A 19,567-nucleotide genomic window follows, 5' to 3' on the forward strand; every position below is an offset into this window, starting at 1 on the left:
TAATACCTTAGTATTTTTAAGAAGATAGTGTGGACCACATACAGCCCTAAAAGGTTCTCAGGGACTCACAGGGGGTCCACGGATCACATTTTAAGAATTGGTGGTATAAGCTTGTTATGACCTCAGGCAAATTTCTTAACCTTGTGAAGCCTCAGTTTGTAAAATGAGGGTAATGAATAATACCAACTTAAGTGGGCTGTTGTAAAGATTAAATGAGCATATACACAAATGACAAATGTGAGCATTCCACGAATATTATTTATTATTTGTGAAAAACTATTTAACAGTATGATATATGATATGTGCTTAAATGCATAGGGAGGACTAACCTCTGGAGGATGAAATTTGTTTTTAAAACAACATTTAAACTGAAGTATAAAATGCATATTGAAAAGAACATAAAGCATGAATGTACAGCTAGATTATTTTTCACAAAGTGAATTTATTTTATCTTTTGTTTAAAAAACATTTTATTAGGGGTGCCTGGGTGGCTCAGTTGGTTAAGCCTCTGACTTCAGCTCAGGTCATGATCTCGCAGTTGGTGGGTTCAGGCCGCATGTCGGTTCTGTGCTGACAGCTTGGAGCCTGGAGCCTGCTTTGGATTCTGTGTCTCCCTCTCTCTCTGCCCCTTCCCTACTCACGCTCTCTCAAAACTAAATAAACATTGAAAAAAAATTTAAAAATTTTGTTATTAACAACCAAAAAGCTATTAATAAAACAGCCACAACAGCTATAGCATCCTGGGGCTTTGATATCCATGTTCCCTATAGGCATTAAGATAGAATTTGAGGGGCGCCTGGGTGGCTCAGTCGGTTAAGCTTCCGACTTCCGCTCAGGTCATGATCTCATGGTCCGTGAGTTCAAACCCCACGTCGGGCTCTGTGCTGACAGCTCAGAGCCTGGAACCTGCTTCAGATTCTGTGTCTCCCTCTCTCTCTGACCCTCCCCCGTTCATGCTCTGTCTCTCTCAGTCTCAAAAATAAATAAATATTAAACAAAGGGGCGCCTGGGTGGCTCAGTCGGTTGAGTGGCCGACTTCAGCTCAGGTCATGATCTCGCGGCCCGTGAGTTTGAGCCCCACGTCGGGCTCTGTGCTGACAGCTCAGAGCCTGGAGCCTGTGAGATTCTGTGTCTCCCTCTCTCTGATCCTCCCCCGTTCATGCTCTGTCTCTCTCTGTCTCAAAAATAAATAAACGTTAAAAAAAAATTAAAAAAAAATAAAATAAAATAAAAAATTTTTAAAAGAATTTGAGAGGTGTTTCTCAACTCAATATACCTCTGGTGCCATCGGGTTCCTGTCAGCTCCAGGAAAAGAGCACAACACAAAAGCGAACCTGAAGCAAACTTTGTGTCTTTACGAAGCTGGATTCTCATCAATGTCCAATGTAGTAAACTCTGGAGCTCACTTAAAAAAATAACCACCAAAAGTAACATTTATCACGTTTCTACCATGGGTAAGGAGTTCATCTGGGGCAAACTGTGTCCCCTCCAAAAAAATCAAAATTATTCTCCATTCCAAAATTCCTTATATAACAGTACAGATCTTGTGTAATAATTGCAGTGGGATTGTCTTCCCTCCTCCTCTTTGAGGAGCTGGGTGAAGTCAGTGCCTCAAAAACTGGCTGGAGTGATGTTAGCTGCAATTTAACTCTATTTCAATATAGGATGAAATACTAACTGATAATATCTAAGGAGATTTGATTATAAACACAGCAAATCTTCCAATACGAACCGCATTACAATTTGGTGAGAGGGGACCCTGAATCTTGAGAGATTCTTATGAATTTCTACAACTTACAAGATTCTAGGAAATACAAAAATACATAAGCACACGCTCCATTAACCATCAGAGTGATGATGTCACTACATCACGTAGCCTCTGGAAAAATCCACCATAAAGTCGTGAGAGGAGACTGAAAGAGGTAAATTACTTGTGAAAAATTACTTAATAATACAATATGTCCTTAAAATGCACAGTTGCCTCTAAATTTTAAATAACAGAAGTTCCGATTCTATTATGAATTTAGGATTTGGGGGTGCTTGGCATGTGGCTCTTCATCTCAGGGTTGTAAGTTCGTGCCTCACATTGGGTGTAGGGATTACTTAAAAAATAAAATCTTAAAAAAAAAAGAATTGAGGATTTGGTATATAAAGTTACATTTTCCAAAGATAATTTACTAGAAACACAAGTCATAAATCTCTAACATCCAAAATAAGACCTCTTTAGGGGTATCTGGGGGGCTCAGTCAGTTAAGTGTCCGACTTCAGCTCAGGTCATGACCTCATGGTTCCTGAATTCGAACCCGCATCCGGCTTTCTGCTATCAGCATGGAGCCTGTTTCAGATCCTGCCTCCTTCCCTCTCTCTCTCTCTCGCTGTCCCTCCCCCACTTGCACTCACTCATCTCTCTCTCTCTCTCAAAAATAAACAAACATGAAAAAACATTAAAAACAAAACAAGACATCTTTACTTCCTGGGCAAGGCTGCCCAGTGGCGGGTGGCAGAAAGAAGGCCGTAAGAGAGATGCGCGGAGATGAGGTGAGGGCACCAAACTCCACTGTCAACGTTGCTATGCAGCACAATCTCTGGGAGAACTCGTTGCACCGTGCACACCACACCATCCAACCACTGAGGGTAAATGAGATAAAATCTCATGTTACTAAGTGTTTGGGGAAAAACCAACCCTGCAGGCACGAACACGTAAGTTCTGGAGGAACGGTTAACAGCTATGCCAGCAACTAAGTGATGGCAACACTGTGTCCCGACATACGTTGACTAAGGGAGTCAAACTAAAACTGTGTAAGAGTGAAAGAAAAACAGTAACTCTGGAAATTCATTTATTCACAAGTGATCTGGGCAGTCGCACTGATAAGCAAACCTGAGTGTTCTACACAGCCCTTACTAGGTAGTGGCCTTAATGCACAGGGTTCAGAATCACACTTTTCAAACAGAAAGAATCAAGAGTAAGGAATGAAGGAAAGAGAAAGAGGGGACATGGAGGGAGAAGAAATGTGAAGAGGAGAGGAAGGTGAGAGCGAGGCTGGAGCAAGGAAGGGAGACGGTCCTTCCGCAGCTGACTCTGCCCCGTGGAACCGTGCACGGCCCTGTTGATGCCATCGCTGTTTCTACTGCTGCTGCCCCGCGGAGGTGACACAAAGGAGCTACGATACTGCAACTCCATCACTGGCCTGGGAAGGCTGGGGGTGGGGGGGTAGGATAAGGAACAGGAATCCAACAAACATAAAAGGCTACCAACTTCAGAAGAAAAAGGACAGACCAAAGTAAAAGATCAAAAAAAAAAACGTGATGTTATTTCGCTGAAGATAAAACTGAGTAGTAAAGGAACTGAAAGCAGGATCAGGAAGAGGTATCTGTACAGCCGTGTTCACAGAGGACTGTTCACGACAGTCAAGGAACCCAAGCATCCATCGGTGGCTGAATGGATAAACAAAACACAGGGTACACGTAAAACAAAATATTATTTGGCCTTTCTTAAAGGGAGGAAATTCTGACATGCACTACACAACATGGATGAACCTTGAGGACGTCACGCTAAGTGAAATAAGCCAGTCACAAAAAGACAAATACCGTATGATTCCACTCATATGTGGTATCTAAAGCAGTCAAGCTCATAGAAAGAGAAAGCAGAAGGGTGGCTGCCAGAGACTTGGGGGAGGGGGACACGGAGAGTTGTTTAATGGGTATAGTTTCAGATCTGCAGGATAAGAAAGTTCTGGAGATGTTTCACAACAACGTGAATATACTTACTACTACTGAACTACATACTTACAAAGAAATGGTTAAGATGGTAAACTTTATGTCATGTGTTTTTTACCACAAAGGAATTCTGGGTAGTGATTAAAAGTTACAGTACAAAGGGAAGGAAAAATCAAACCTGGTTAAAACTGGAGACATTCGATTCACGTGGAGACGGTAATGAAACCATGTCTTTAAAACTCTCTTTTAAGGTTAGAGTGGGAGACAGCCAAAGCATAAGAGACTCTTAAAAACTGAGAACAAACTGAGGGTTGATGGCGGGGGTGGGAGGGTGGGGAGGGTAGGTGGTGGGTATTGAAGAGGGCATCTTTTGGGATGAGCACTGGCTGTTGTATGGAAACCAATTTGACAATAAATTTCATATATCAAAAAATAAAAATAAAAAAACAAAACTCTCTTTTAAAGTGTTAATATGAAAGAGCTTAACGGCTGGGGCAAAATCAGTATGTGTGTAAGAAATAATGCGAATCTTAGCTCCAGTGGGCTTGAGAGGTACGTTTCCAGAGAAGAGCTTCAGAAAGAAAGTAGACCCTGTGAAAGAGGAACAAGCCAAGGGTTCCAGACACAAGTTCCCCTTGTGCCCACAACCACCTGGGCTGACCGGCAGTTTGCTGACTGTGGACAAGTATTATATTAGAGACCATGCTGTGTTGTGGGGAACCACCCAGGAAAGTCACCCTCCAAATTTCCACATCCCTCGTCGGCAATAAAAACAAAGATCTTCTTTCCCCTGGCACCTCGGGAGGATGTTCAATTTTTGGCGCTTCCCAAGATCCTCCTCAGGAGAAGTCAATTTGCCCACAGGAGGCGTAGTTCCCAAAGCTGTCTACCGTGAACCTCTGAGAGATGTGAATGGAATTGAGCTTCAGGGTGCCAAAGTAGAAGTTCTCAAAGAGCTGAAAAGAGAGAATACAAATCCGAATGAGTGTCCAAAGAAAACTACAGGTGAAAAGAGCAAATAGCAGATTCTCTTGTAAAAAACACTGCAACAGTCCCAACAAACCTCTCATGCTTTTTCTTTTCAGTATTTATTCTGAAAAACGATCCTGGATGTGGGTGGGAGTGAGAAAAGAACAGTAGCTCTTCTCTCCGGTGAATTAAAAAAAAAATTTTTTTTTCAATATTTATTTTTGAGAGAGAGAGAGACAGAGAGACAGAGTGTGAGCAGGGGAGGGGCAGAGAGAGAGGGAGACCCAGAATCTGAAGCAGGCTCCAGGCTCTGAGCTGTCAGCACTGAGCCAGATGCGCGGCTTGAACCCACAAACTGCGAGATCATAAGCTGAAGTTGGACCCTTAATGACTGAGCCACCAAGGTGCCCTGAATTTTAAAGCCTCCTCTAACAAAATGCACTAAGGGAAGAGAGCTGAAAAGTCAATTTTAAAATTTATCTGCTGAGCAGCTCTGACCAAGAACTTATAACAAACACCCTGACTCCCAGGGCCCAACAAAGCTGTCTCTATGATTTTCAGCCCTGACTTGACAGGACCCTCGATGGGATCTTATGACAGTCAAGAGAAAATTTGATACGGTACCTTCCTCCAACTAGTCAACAACATTTGGTAGAAGCACTGACTAAAATAAATAGAAGATAAGGTTCCTAACCCAGGAGTGATCCTGACAACCTCGTGAGGAGTACAGAACACTTATATATACCAAATAGTCTTCTACTGGATGATATTACACGTGCAAACGATAATATATTTTCTAAAAAATTGTTTTTTACATTTACTTACTTACTTATTTATTTATTCATTTATTTATTTATTAACTTTTGAGAGACAGAGTGTGAGCAGGGGAGGGGCAGAGAGAGAGGGAGACACAGAATCCGAAGCAGGCTCCAGGCTCCGAGCTGTCAGCACAGAGCCCAACGCGGGGGCTCAAACCCATGAACCGTGAGATCATGACCTGAGCTGAAGTCGGACGCTCAACTGACTGAGCCACCCAGGCACCCCAAAAATGATAATATTTATCAACAACCTTCCACCTGACTTGGATTCAAGCTAGCATCCTAAAGTAAGTTTATAATTCTTCACTTTTTGAAAAAATATTTTATTTTATTTTTTTAGAGTAGGCTCCATATCCAACTTGGGGCTTGAACTCATGACCCCAAGATCAAGAGTCACATGCTCTACCCTCTAGCAACTGAACCAGCCAGGTGCCCCAATTCTTCACTCTAAAAGCTTTCAAGGGTATCAGAGAGAGGGATGAGTCATACTCTGAGAGGGACCGGCCCTTGTGATTAGCACAATTATAAGGCAGAATCTAAAATGATAATCAGAACTCATCCCTGCTTAGGAAAATTAACTGCTTAGATAATGTTGTTGAAGTGTAAAGGGTCTGCCTTCTGTTAGGATACAAGAGTTGCCGTTTCTTAAAATGTCAGTAAAATCTCAAGAAAGTCTTTTAATACACAAACCCAACAATGCTTGGGGAGAACCTAGGATGGGACGTTTGCACATAAGCAAGTGACCGTCTCTTCACTTATTTTTACACAAGCTCCACAGCCATGGACTTCAATAGCTGTTGCCTTTCCTCTTCCTGCAATTAATGACCTAGCAAAATGCCTGGGGTTCATTAAAGGCTAACTTTATAAAGCCCCGTAAATATTGATCCTTCGACATGACATCAACTTGACCCCAAAGATCTATTTAGAGGTTGTATGCTGCATTGTCTTGTCTTTCAGAAAGGTGATCAGCTCTTGCCTGCATTGATTTATACAATTAACTTCTCTTCCTGGCTTTGGCAGCCTGTTCAAACCATATCCACCCCTTTGTGTAAAGAAATACAGCCCGGAACAGTTATCTGCTAATCCCTTTGCTGAACATTAATTTGAAGTGAAAGCCATGTCGACAAGACTGGCAGATTTATAGCTTTGCAAACCCAAGCCTTCTACATGCTAAAAAGGTATCACCAAAGGGGCAATAAAAGACAAGACAAAACTAAACTAAAAGGGAACTCATAACACTTTCAACAAGTTACTTTTTAAGGATTAGCAGCCTATGGGTGGGTCCTCTACCTTCCATTCCCTCTGCCTATGTTTCCAAGTGATAGAGCCACAGCTGGGAGCTGGCAAGTGATACCCCTGTAACTTTACCTTGCCTTATGCGGATAACCTGTAGACGGCGTGATCTGCCAGAGAGATCCTCATGCTTTAGGTTTAAAGTAAATAGTAAATATGGTGATAAGAGCAGCCTGGGAGAGTGCTGCAGTCAGCGTAAACTTACACCCGGCACACGGGAGCTGCATGACTGTGCGTAAATGATACCACCCGCTGTACGAGATCAGAGTGGGCAAAAATCCAGTAAGAGGAACAAGTCAAAGTACCTTCCTTATAAACTGTAAGGTGCTCTTGAAAATTGAGTATTTCCTATGATGGTTTTGACATCTCTCTGTTCTCTCTAACCCTGAACTTGTTTTACCTTTCTGAGTAGCTATCCTCTTTCATACCTTTTGATAATATCATAAATGGATTTCTTACCCAGAAACCCCTAGGGTGGTGCTAATCTTCCTTTAGCCCCTCCTATCTCCATGTTCTTTTTCTCTCTGTATGTTGATGAGGATTTTGTAACAATTTGTCAGTTATCGTATTGTTTAGTCCTTTTATCTTTAGTCTTAAGCCTTTCTTTTAGTTCTGTCAACTATTTCTAGTGACTCATTAAAATATAGGCTCTACAGGGGAAGAATCTTTTATGTTATTCACAGCTGAATAGCACCATACACTGGAACCGCACCTAGTAGGATGCATGTGATCAATAAATATTTGCTGGAGACAATGACAACAAAAACTCATGCTGCATATGTCTGTGAACATTATGTCTGAAAAGAGAAAGCATGACATGGCCTTGTTGGCAACAGATTTAAAGGTCTTATTTACATACAGGTCACCATCTAGGAATCCTTGAACAGGACTCGCCAAAGCTATATTCCCTCTAATCATGCCTCAACTGTTAACTAGTTGTCAAGAAAGAATTTGTAGTTAGTAATGGAAATTTTGTGTACTCCTTTAAATTTCTATGTATTTCGGGGCACCTGGGTGGCTCAGTCGGTTAAGCGGCCGACTTCAGCTCAGGTCACGATCTCACGGTCCGTGAGTTCAAGCCCCGCGTCAGGCTCTGGGCTGATGGCTCGGAGCCTGGAGCCTGCTTCCGATTCTGTGTCTCCCTCTCTCTCTGCCCCTCCCCCGTTCATGCTCTGTCTCTCTCTGTCTCAAAAATAAATAAAACGTTAAAAAAAATTTTTTTTAAATAAAAAATAAATTTCTATGTATTTCTTATTTGTCAAAGCCTAGACCCCTTTCTTAGCTCCAATTCCTGATCTGAAATGTCACCGAGTACCTGATGTGATGCATTTTTATGCAAAGGCATGCGATTTGGTTCTGTCTCCCAGGTGCTTACCATCTAGTTAGGGAGACAGGGTGTGAATCAGAAGAGAGAAACATGGATGACACGGCTGTGTCCACCTCGTGAAAAGTTACTGACTTACTCTGTGATCTAGGTACTTTTCTGTAGTATGTCTGCTTCAATGAAAAAGTTTACCGAAGACAACAAAGGTGGCAAAGGTTAAGTGTGAGAGGGGAGATACAGGCCATCAGTAAATGCATCAAGGCAAGAAAACAATGGGCGCTGAGGTTGGGCACCTAGGACAGCCATCTAGAGGAGACGGGAACTGAGCTGGGGCTTGCAGCAAGTATAAGACTCAGAAAACAGAAGGAGGAGATTAGCATGAAGGCAGAAATGGGCATGGGCAGCAGGGTCAAGCAGACCAGGTTAGGTGTTTGGAGGGTCCCTGAAAAATCATAGTGAGAAAGACTAAGTCGAGAGACATAGGACGGTGAATCACATTAAGGGACCCTGAGGGTCTGGTTCAGAAGTCAGACTCCATTCTAGATGGTGGGGAACCACTGAAGGTCTCTGAGCAGGTTGGTGGCCCAACATGAAACCCTGTTTTAGGGAAATTGATCTGGGTGTGGTATACTGTGCCGAATGGACGAGGGAACAAGACAAAATAAAGGAAACCAGGGCAGCAGCTCAGTCATGACAGAGATTAGTAGTTGCATGACTGGAAAGACTGGAGCAGAGATACTCTGCTCTGAATGAAACACAGAAAAGACTCAGTGACTTTCTGGAGATGGGGGAGTCAGGAAAAGGAGATAAGAAAAATCCTGGATGACAGAGTAAATATGAGGGTACCATGGACAGTAACAGAGCATTTCTGAGAGGGGGCTATCTTATGGGGAAAAACAAAAATTTCAGGTCTGTTTACACACTCATGGCCGTTTCTTTGGCAACATGTGTCCCAAGCCCCACTCCAACCTTAAGTTTTCCCGTTTTGCTCGGAGTATATATGTATTCACAACATGAAATCTGTAGCACAGTTAAATGGAAGCATATCACCCTTAAAAACTTTACAACTGTCTATTGTTTTAGTGACTAGTAGTTCTTTATACAGTAGAGAAGTAAACCCTTTTGTCTATGGTATGAATTGCAAATATATCCCCCCTTCCTTCGTCATTTGTCTTTTGACTTCCCTTATGGTGGTTTTTACCAGGTCCATTTAAATTTTTATGAACTCAAATGTATTGTAACAGGAGATTTTTTTTTTTAAAGTAGGCTTCAGGCCCAATGCGGAGCCCAACGCAGGGCTTGAACTCATAACCCTGAAATGATCAAGACCTGAACTGAGATCAAGAGTTGGATGCTTAACCAACTGAGCCACCCAGGTGCCCCCAAAATAGGAGATTTTTTTAACAAAGTTACCAATGCCGGTATTATTAAATGTCTATTAAAAAATCAGAGTGAACAGTACATATGTATTGACAACACTAATAAAATAAAGATTGTTACTGGCCAACTTACTGGGCAAGTATGTGTGCCAGGCATTATGCTTTGGGCTTCATGAGGCCATCTGACTGGATCCTCAAAACCCCAAGGAGCAGATACTAATTATTAGTTCCCATGTTATAGCTGAACTTGAAGTTTAAAAGGCTTAAGTAACTTGCCCACAGGTACATGGCCAGTAAAGGGTGCAAAAGTGAGATTCATAAAGCTGGAAAAGAAAAAGAAAGGCAAATGGAGATGTAAGCCTAGGCAGCCTAACTTCTGGAACCTGGGCTCCTGTACCCCTGCACCCCCAGCCCCTTTCTGTGGGTGGTGCCCCTTCCAACACCCCAGCTCAAGCCCCAGTGAGGGCACCCCAGCCAGTCACGCTGAGGTGACTGAAATGAGCACATTCTTTCACCTGCTACTCCTACTTTCCTTGCCACCTTTGTATCCGGAACCTGCTGTGGGATTGCTCTAGTTCAGCTGGAAGAATTCTACTGGAATTCTGGATGAACATAAGCACAAGTGGCTCTATTTAATTAGGTACCTGAGACAGGAAAGAGGAAAGAGCTTAAACTCAAAAAAATTCTCTCCAGCCTAAAGTAGTTCAGGAAGAGCAAAGCAGTCTATTGTTTGGGAAATAAAAGACCTAACAGGAAAAATTTAAATTAAAAAAGAATCGTGTTGAGGTATTTAAATCATGCTGAGTTTTTTCTCCTCACTGTTGTTTTATAACAACTCCCTTGGGAATTTTGAAACCTAAGCCACTTTCTTTCTGAAAACATCTCTGACACACACTCACACAGAGCCCTGTTGTGCTGGAAGCCAGCATTTTAAAAAAAGCCTGCTGTACAGGAACATAACGATAAACAGCTACACAAAACTACAAATATTTGATAAGGAAATAAAATTAGAATTTAAGACTTCAAACATTCGTGACACTATTTGTAATTAATAAGTACCAAACTGGACAATTTAAGAAGAAAAACGTAAATCTAAGTAAGTATAAATACAACATTTGAAAACTGTTGTGCACGCAGCTGCTATCCTTCACCGAATACTCCCAGTATCTTTAGAAAAGTGAACAAACCTTTCCTTTCACCAAGTAAAGACAGAAGTGTGGATTATCAAGATGAAACATTTTTGCTCTGTTAAAAAATAAACAAATAAAAGCAGGCCCCAAATGGAGTCACCTATGCTAAGCCCGATGCCAGCAAAGACTTAATAACCTCACTACAGTTTCAGCCTCTCCCAGGAATGTGACCTTTCACCAATCTGGAATTACCTGGTAAGTACTGGCGAGGTCATCTGCCTGACAGACCCCTGCCTTCACCCTAAAGGAAGGTGACCTTGCCTGAAACAAACCATTCTTTGCTAGAAACTGCTTTTTCGCACCCAACTCCCTTCTTCCAATAAAAGCCTTCCATTTTGTACGTCTCCTTGGAGCTCCTTTTTATCTGCAAGGATGGGATGCTGCCGGATTCATGAATCATTTAATAAAGTCAATCAGATCTTTAAATGTACTCAGTTGAATTTTGTTTTTTTAATAGGTCAAAGCCAAGGCTTCCATGACAGATAAAATCCAACCATCCTGCTTTCCTCTGTTCACATGATCTGTGAAGCCTATCATTTCTTAGTTTGTACATGTTTGTTTCCTAGAGAGAACACAGAGAGAATTATTGATTTCTAGTAATGTCGTGGTATACACTGAAAGAAAACGAACAGCAAGATTTAAAGGCTAACTGTGGTCATTTTTCCTTGCATTCCTTTCAGACCTACTTCTCCCTTCCTAGGACCTGTGACACAACCACGAAAGACCAGAAATAACTCCATGTGTGACTAGGCTGCAAGATGAGACTAAAAGTCTCAGACACAGGTGGGAAGAGGGTGGAAAGGGGCCTTCTATCTGTGACCTCAAGCCACAGAACTGAATGAACGGCCGATCCTCAACAGCACAATGACAGATGTGTTGGGGACCTCTGCCCAACTGGCTTCCCAAATGAGGCTTGTTCCCTCTCTTCCATCTTAGACAGAGTAGTGGCCTCCTCTCTCCAAAGATCTCTCTTTTATGGAAATCCAATTCTTGTGCTGAGAGGCCCCAGGGAACTATATGCTGTCCAACATGACTACACTGTGAGGAAATTCAGTTTTGAAGTCCAAAATAAAGATCCAACGTATAGAAGTCCTGTGAAATGTATACTCATTCCTGGTAGATGTGAGTTAAACTAACCCTTAGAACATAAAGAAAGTAGTGCAACAGAAAATAAGTACTGGTGTTCAGTTAATCCAAGTATGTAGAAGGATGTGCCGGGTCCCATTTCTCCAGAAGAAGGGATGTTTCCTATTGTTTTCATGTATAGCAATCAGACTTTTGAGACCCAAAGTAAACAGCAACGTCAAGAGCATGATACTCTGAGGTTTTCCCCAGTGTTTTTCTTCCATAATCTGTTTTACCAAGTTCTACTTTTTTTACAATTACCCCGTTTTCAGATAAGAGTAACAGTAATAACACTATTTTGTACTTAATAACAATGCTTACCCACCTGCCTCCCTAGCAGGGAGGATGGTATGAGCATGAATGGAAGATAGTCTGACAAGCACTTGGGGTTCTGTAGGAAGGCAATCCCAGCATGAAGCCTTGCTGTGGTTAAATCACACCTTTCCTCTAAGGATCTAAAAGTATCTCAATAAGCCCAGCTCGTTAACCCTTCAAAAAACTGCTGTGATGTAAACGAGAGCTGAGCTTTATTAGCTCCATTTATTTTTTTTATTTTATTTTTTTTTAAATTTTTTTTTTCAACGTTTATTTTTATTTTTGGGACAGAGAGACAGAGCATGAATGGGGGAGGGGCAGAGAGAGAGGGAGACACAGAATCGGAAACAGGCTCCAGGCTCTGAGCCATCAGCCCAGAGCCTGACGCGGGGCTCGAACTCATGGACCGCGAGATCATGACCTGGCTGAAGTCGGACGCTTAACCGACTGCGCCACCCAGGCGCCCCGTATTAGCTCCATTTAAAAGAAAGGAACCAGATAGGCCAGAACCACTAACACTGGGATATAAATTTAAGAGACCCCAGGACCAGGCCCAGAACACGGGCCAGTAGAAGGCCACACCCACAAGCCAGTGTGTTTTGAGGGCCACGGTTCAAATAACAAATCTGTGCCAAAGAATGCCAAGTGGAGAAGTGCCATCCTTGGGCTACGTGCGTGAATCAGACTGCAAAGAAAGTGTTCACGTGGCTCTGTGGCCAAGAATGGGAAACAAATGATGTGAAAAACGATCAGCACGGCCCCTGGCAGATCCTCTCTGAAAAGCAACAGAACAAATAACGGTATATGTCAGAAATGCTCTTCATGAAATTGGCCTGCACGTCCAAGAGGAAGGCTTTAGGTAGTAGACAGAAAGTAATGGGCACTGGACCGAAAATATAATAGGTCTGAAGAATATCACAGCTCTGCATAGGTCACAGTACTAATCTCACTTAGAATTAGGATCACAAATAAAGGTTTTTTCCCCAAAAATAAGTTTTATTTCAAAGTTTTGTTAAAATTCCCCTCACCTAAGGAAAAAAAAAAAGATTCTGGATCTCTGCCCAGGTAGCATGCAATTCAAATTCTCAAGCCTTTCGGTACTTTACATTTTTCTTCTGGCTACATGCGACATTACTTCTGAAGCGAGTAAATGTGGGAGATAGGAGACAAGAAGGAAAACGGAGATCCAATGCATCCAGGGGTCAAAAAAAAAAAAAAAGCCTCCCATCTACTTTTTTTTTTTTAATTTTTTTTTTTCAACGTTTATTTATTTTTGGGACAGAGAGAGACAGAGCATGAACGGGGGAGGGGCAGAGAGAGAGGGAGACACAGAATCGGAAACAGGCTCCAGGCTCTGAGCCATCAGCCCAGAGCCCGACGCGGGGCTCGAACTCACAGACCGCGAGATCGTGACCTGGCTGAAGTCGGACGCTTAACCGACTGCGCCACCCAGGCGCCCCTCCCATCTACTTTTAAAATACTCATAAAGACTGTACTCCTATGGATTCTTCCTAAATATCACAAAAGAACACAACCGAGCCTATTCATACTAAGCCTTGTTCCTCTACACACAGACAAAACACAAAGTGGTCTGAAAACCAGAGACAGAAACTTCTTTTCTATTGAGAGAGAGGTCAAAATGGTTCTTAGGGCAGACTAATGCTTTCCTGTCAATGACCACATAGCCACTCTTTCCCCCAATTTCTCCATCTTTAAACAGAGACAATGCTTTACAAGGATGTGCTGTACTACAGCAAGATCAATTATGAGATGGAATTTTGAGCTCTGATTACGATCATCACTCACTGACTATAACCATTAATCCATCATCATAGGAACCAAAGAGCAGAGTTTCCTTTAAAGAAAAAAATGAAAAGGTTCAGTAGGAACTGTGACAACTTACAGCCTCTGCAGTCATCATCTGGTCTCACAGGGCTGTAGTATTTTTAAAGACTGGAATAGGGACACTGCCTTCAGAATAAACAGACTGGAATAGGAACACCTACTTCAGAATAAAAGACAGAGTGGCCGGCAGGTACTTATTTTCCTAGAATCATCTCCAAATACAGCCCTAACTCTGCCCAAAATGCCACTTTTAATGTCTGAAACCACAAACTGCAGTGAATCAAGTGGTGAGAGGGCCAATAATAATAGCTAATAATAGCCAATACAGAGAGGACATACTGTACTTCCAGAAGGCCTGGGACACCGCAGCCCCAGGGAGCAAGGTGAAGGCCAGTCTGTGGGAGGAGGTCCCGATAACATCAGTGCCTGCATCAGGACCGCGGCAAGAAGGCTGTGAATCAGTGGAGTAGCTCTTCTACCATCGGCACGTCACTCCTGCTTCTGCACACATCCGTTAAAGGGGCACCAAGAGCCGGCACGTCACCAGAGCACAAGTCCCATCTCCAGTGACTGAAAGGGCTCCTTACACGGAATGGGAATGTGAACGTGAACGTGAACGTGAGAGTCCTTCGTTCACTCTGCTCTCCCAGACCACCTGCCTGTCTTAGCCTCAGTGAGCATGAGGGATGTTAACAGCATGACCCGAGGAGGCACCAGGCAGAAGCCAGCCAGACACAGCCATGGAATAAAGGCTTCAAAACTTCCCTCAAATCATCACTCAGGGTTGCACTTTTGGATGTTTGGCCTGAGCCTCACTGCTGACATAAGGATTATCAAGTTTAGTTTAAGACTCTGCTGGTAAGGCCAAATGACCTATTAGAGAGTGAATTAAAACAGCTACACACAAACAGGATGCCAGGCAGTTCTGCTGAGCACCTCAATACTCAAAATGCCAAGGGACTTCCCCTCCCTGCCGGGCTGTTCAATTTTAAAAAGCAGCAGGAAAAAAATGCGGGGTGGAGGTAGAAGGAAGGAAGAGGGAGGAGGCCATGCTGCCAGGGCTGCAGAGTCTGGACCAACCCTGCACGCAAAAGCACGCTCTGCCCTGGTTCCACAGCAGTAGGTAGAATTACTATCAGAGATGGGCAGCTGGGAGTTCGTTCGGCTACAAAATCTATTCCAGAGAAGGCGTTGCCTCAGGGCATGGATATTACTGCCTCAGCAGGGCAAAACTGCCGCTGGTGGCTCCTGGCTAGCAGAGGCTCTTCCAGGCCCCCGGGAGGTGGCTTTTCAGAACGAATGTAGCTAATATTTCTGCAGATAAATTCTTGCCCTCGGAAGAAGGCCTCTTCACGGTCACTCAAATATGTCACCTCTCTTATTTTCAGTTTGGTAATCATCCCTCAGATATTATTTGTAATTATCCCTCAAACAAACAAATGCAACAGAAGTGTTTGATCTCTGTATTATATATCAGACAGGAGGTGCAAGTCGGCAGAAAGAAATCCCTGAAAGGGAGCACAGGGGCAGCAGCAGAGATGGTTTCTTCTTGGCCTGCGTGTCTCTAGGCAAGTGGCATTAGGGAGGCTGGGCATAAAGGGGCTGACTCCTGTGCCGAGCAACACATTCAGAAAAAGAACAACGTGAGAGGGGAGAAAACAAGGTCATCAGGCTCCGTCCACTCTGTTCCAACTTTTCCAACGTGAGAGCAGCATCCAGAAGCTGAGCGAATCAGATGGCCCTCAGCAACATCAGACGGTGGCAAGAGTATAAATATGTACAAATGACAGTTGTCCAAATAATAGCTGAGGTTGTAGTGGTTCCCGGGAAGATGAGACAGAGGTTGCCACATGTTATCCTGGATTTTCAACTAAGTCATCTTATTACACAGGGAGGCATGAAATACTTCGTCCTCTGGCAGAACCACAGCCCCAGCAGCACCAATGCGGCATTATGTATTATGACACACACTTAGTTGTCCATAACTCAGTTCAGACGGCCTCCTTCCCCTCTGCAAAGGGCTATACCTCAAATAAGCAAAAGGCCTCGGAAGCCCTGCCACACTTCAGGAGTTAGGAGAACAAGACCTCTATAATTTAAGAAAATGGTGTCAATGTTTTAATCCACAACTGAGAGGGTCAACTCTGAATTGGTGTTTTGGCTGATTTACATGCTGTGTTTTCACTTTTAACTTGAAATAACATTCACATTTGAGCATGAATTGGAAAACTGTTTCATCCTTGGGATATGGGAAAGAGGACATTGTTTCTTAATTAGTCATCAACTTAATATGTTTCCTGGCATAGTGGACTTCACTCTTGTTTCTTTGATCTGTTCGCACCAGTGTCCTTTAACATTTGGAATAACACTTAGGTATTGTTGGCACCAAGCCACCCAATCTAACATGGTCTTTAAACAATAGGCTGCTCCAGAGAAGACAGTGCCCTGTCACCATCTCTGGGTACAGATCTATATTTGGCTACTGGCTTGTCTACACTGTAGGTAAAAACACAATGGAGTATATATACGCACTGGGACATTATTCATTCTTAAAAAGAAATAAAATCCTGATACATGCTACAACATTGAGGAAGCCTGAAGACATGTAACTGAAATAAGCCAGAAACCTGAGCCTGGGTGGCTCAGTCAGTTATGTGTCCGACTCTGGCTCAGGTCATGATCTTGCGGTTTGTGAGTTCAAGCCCCGCATCGGGCTCTGTGCTGACAGCTGAGAGCCTGGAGTCTGCTTCGGACTGTGTTTCCCTCTCTCTCTGTCCCTCCCTTGCTCATGCTTTCTCTTTCTCTCTCTCTCTCTCTGTCAAAAATAAATAAACATTAAAAAAAAAAAGCCAGAAACAAAAGGGCAAAATATTGTATGATTCCTCTTATATGAGACACCTACAGTAATCAAATCCATAGAGCCAGAAAGTAGAATGGTGGGTACCAGGGAAAGAGGGGAGGAGAAGATGAGTACTTCCTGTTTAGTAGGTACAGAGTTTCAACTGGGATGATAAAAAAGTTCTGGAGATGGATGGTAGTGGTGGTTGCACCATATGAATTGCACTTAATGCCACTAAATTATACACTAAAATTGGTTAAAATGGGAAATCTCCTATCATGTATGTTGTACCACAACTTAAAAAAACCACAACGGGGGGCGCCTGGGTGGCGCAGTCGGTTAAGCGTCCGACTTCAGCCAGGTCACGATCTCGCGGTCCGTGAGTTCGAGCCCCGCGTCAGGCTCTGGGCTGATGGCTCAGAGCCTGGAGCCTGTTTCCGATTCTGTGTCTCCCTCTCTCTCTGCCCCTCCCCCGTTCATGCTCTGTCTCTCTCTGTCCCAAAAATAAATAAAAACGTTGAAAAGAAAAAAAAAAAAATTAAAAAAAAAAAAACCACAACGGGACACTTGGGTCGCTTAGCCAGTTAAGCGTCCAACTTCGGCTCAGGTCACGATCTCTCAGTTCATGAGTTCAAGCTCCACCTCAGGCTTGCTGCTGTCAGCACAGAGCCCACTTCGGATCCTCTGTCTCCCTCTCTCTCTGCCCCTCCCCAGTTTGTGCTCTCTCTCAAAAAAAATAAATAAACATTAAAAAAAAAAAAAAAAACAACTACAATGGACCCCAAATGAACTATAACACAACTCACTAAGTTTGTGATATATACCCCAAGTGATATGACTGGATCCCTAGAAATGAGTACATAAAAGAGATTACTATTTCCCACAATGAAAACAAGCACCCTGTTCAAAGAGTTCACAGGAATGTAATTGGAGGGACAAAAGACAATTATTTATTCTCCCTCCCCCAATACACCGAGCGTCTAGCTTAGTGTTTTATATTTAGTAGGTATTCAAGAAGATATTTTCTACTGTCATTGTCTTTGCCAAACCATGGCCTAGATCTTGTCATTGTGCAGTTAGACCCTTCCAAACCCATCATTCCCTGAGCCAAGACAACACATACAAGTATTCCAGCACCAGTGCAAAGATGAATAACCAATAAGCATAAATTCAAGAGAGTGAAATACCATGTACGAACAGACAGTAACAGACCAGAGAAGGTGCATTTTTCTAGAATGGATGTTGGCTTTGTCGAAAATCAGCCAAATGCTTCTCTTCCAGTTTCATTTCAATGATGGTTTCACCTCACTGACAATCTTGTCTTTGCTTGCCCCCATTAATGATTTAAGACTTCGCTTTCCAAGCAAAGTGATACATAAACAAAGGCAGAGGAAAAGTTATGGTAAAATACTACTTAGGACAAGACATTGTCCCAAAATATGCATCTTCCCCATCCCCTGGCTCCCACCCCAACCCAACAGCCTAAAATAAGACTATGTAAAACTAAACTAAAGCATTCCAAATTGCACTTTTCTTTTACCTCTGATGCCTGAAAAAACTGTCTCCTCACCTGTCAGAAGTATTTCATTTCAAGTACAGTATGTTATTTCTATTACTAGTAAAATATGAAAAAGCCTCTAATGATTTCCTGCAATCTCCCATTTTCATGAGTTTTGCTTTCAACCGTCAAGAACAGGAGCACCTGGGTGGCTCAGTCAGTTAAGCCTCTGACTCTTGATCTTGGCTCAGGTCATAATCTCACACGTCAGTGAGTTCGAGCCCTACATTGGGCTCTGCACTAATGGCCCAGAGCCTGCTTGGGATTCTGTCTCTCCTTCTCTCTGCCCCTCCCCTGCTTGTGCTCTCTCTCTCTCTCTAAAAATAAATAAATGTTAAAAAAAAAAAATGAATGAAGGCAGAGCCATATTTTATCACTAACTGCAAAATAATAATGGCTGTATTTTGGCAAGATGTCTTGTCCCAGGCTTGTTCTTAAACCCCAATTTTTCTGATATTCATGCTAATTATAAAATCAGCACAATTTACTTACAAGTGCAATGCACTTTATTTTTCATTCAATAATTTTTATTAAAATATTCTGTAATAAGGCATAAATAAAACTGTTAAAGAAATCATTGTCTCTCAAGTTAATGAATGTATACCACAGAGAAATATAAAATTAGTTTTGGATGTATTCTGAAATAAAAGGAGGTTAAATGTAAATTCAAGTTCATTATGATCTGTATCAGCTGAATCTTGCTATATGGAGTACTGAAGTTGCAATCAAATTTAATTGAAAAATGAACTTCACTTATTAACAGAAGATTACGAGTATGAGCTATAGGTATATTTAATTTGGGACTCTCTTCTTCTTGAATTTAGTAAACTCATTTTTTTAAGTGTTTATTTTTGAGAGAGAGAGAGAGAGAGAGAGAGAAAGAATGAGAATGAGCAGGGGAAGGGCAGAGAGAGAGGGATACAGAGGATCTGAAGCAGGCTCCACACTGACAGTAGTGAGCCCCATGTGGGGCTTGAACTTACGAATCAAGAGATCATGACTTGAGCCAAAGTTGGATGCTCAACTGACTGAGACACACAGATGCCCCTAGGAAACTCATTTTAAAAAAGAAACAAACATTTGTTAGAAAATATTCAAGTAGATAGAAATTCAATAGGATTGACTGTTAACTAAATATGACATAGTTAGTATATCTTGAGGGTCTATTAAATATGAGCATCACATCTAATCATAA

General features: G+C 42.5%; 1 protein-coding gene across 6 annotated transcripts in view; it reads right to left on the reverse strand.

Annotated features, from left to right (window-relative positions):
• Positions 1 to 238: 238 nt before the first annotated feature.
• Positions 239 to 19,567, reverse strand: part of ASCC1 (activating signal cointegrator 1 complex subunit 1) — a 110,939-nt gene continuing 91,610 nt past the window's right edge. For 2 of the 6 annotated variants that reach the window (XM_025918277.2, XM_086679950.1), the window contains exons 10-11: positions 4,515 to 4,673; positions 239 to 2,628 (exon numbers count right to left, since the gene is read on the reverse strand). In XM_025918277.2, the coding sequence (XP_025774062.1) occupies positions 4,557 to 4,673 (117 nt within the window). In that variant the 3' untranslated portion in view covers positions 239 to 2,628; positions 4,515 to 4,556. Of the gene's footprint in view, positions 2,629 to 4,039; positions 4,674 to 10,619; positions 11,253 to 19,567 lie in introns of those variants that run through there. The other 4 variants (XM_086679948.1, XM_086679949.1, XM_086679947.1 and 1 more) reach the window with 4 other exon arrangements.

Source organism: Puma concolor, chromosome D2 (assembly GCF_028749965.1).
Source record: "Puma concolor isolate L17-30 chromosome D2, mPumCon1.1.hap2, whole genome shotgun sequence".
Lineage (NCBI taxonomy): Eukaryota > Metazoa > Chordata > Mammalia > Carnivora > Felidae > Puma > Puma concolor.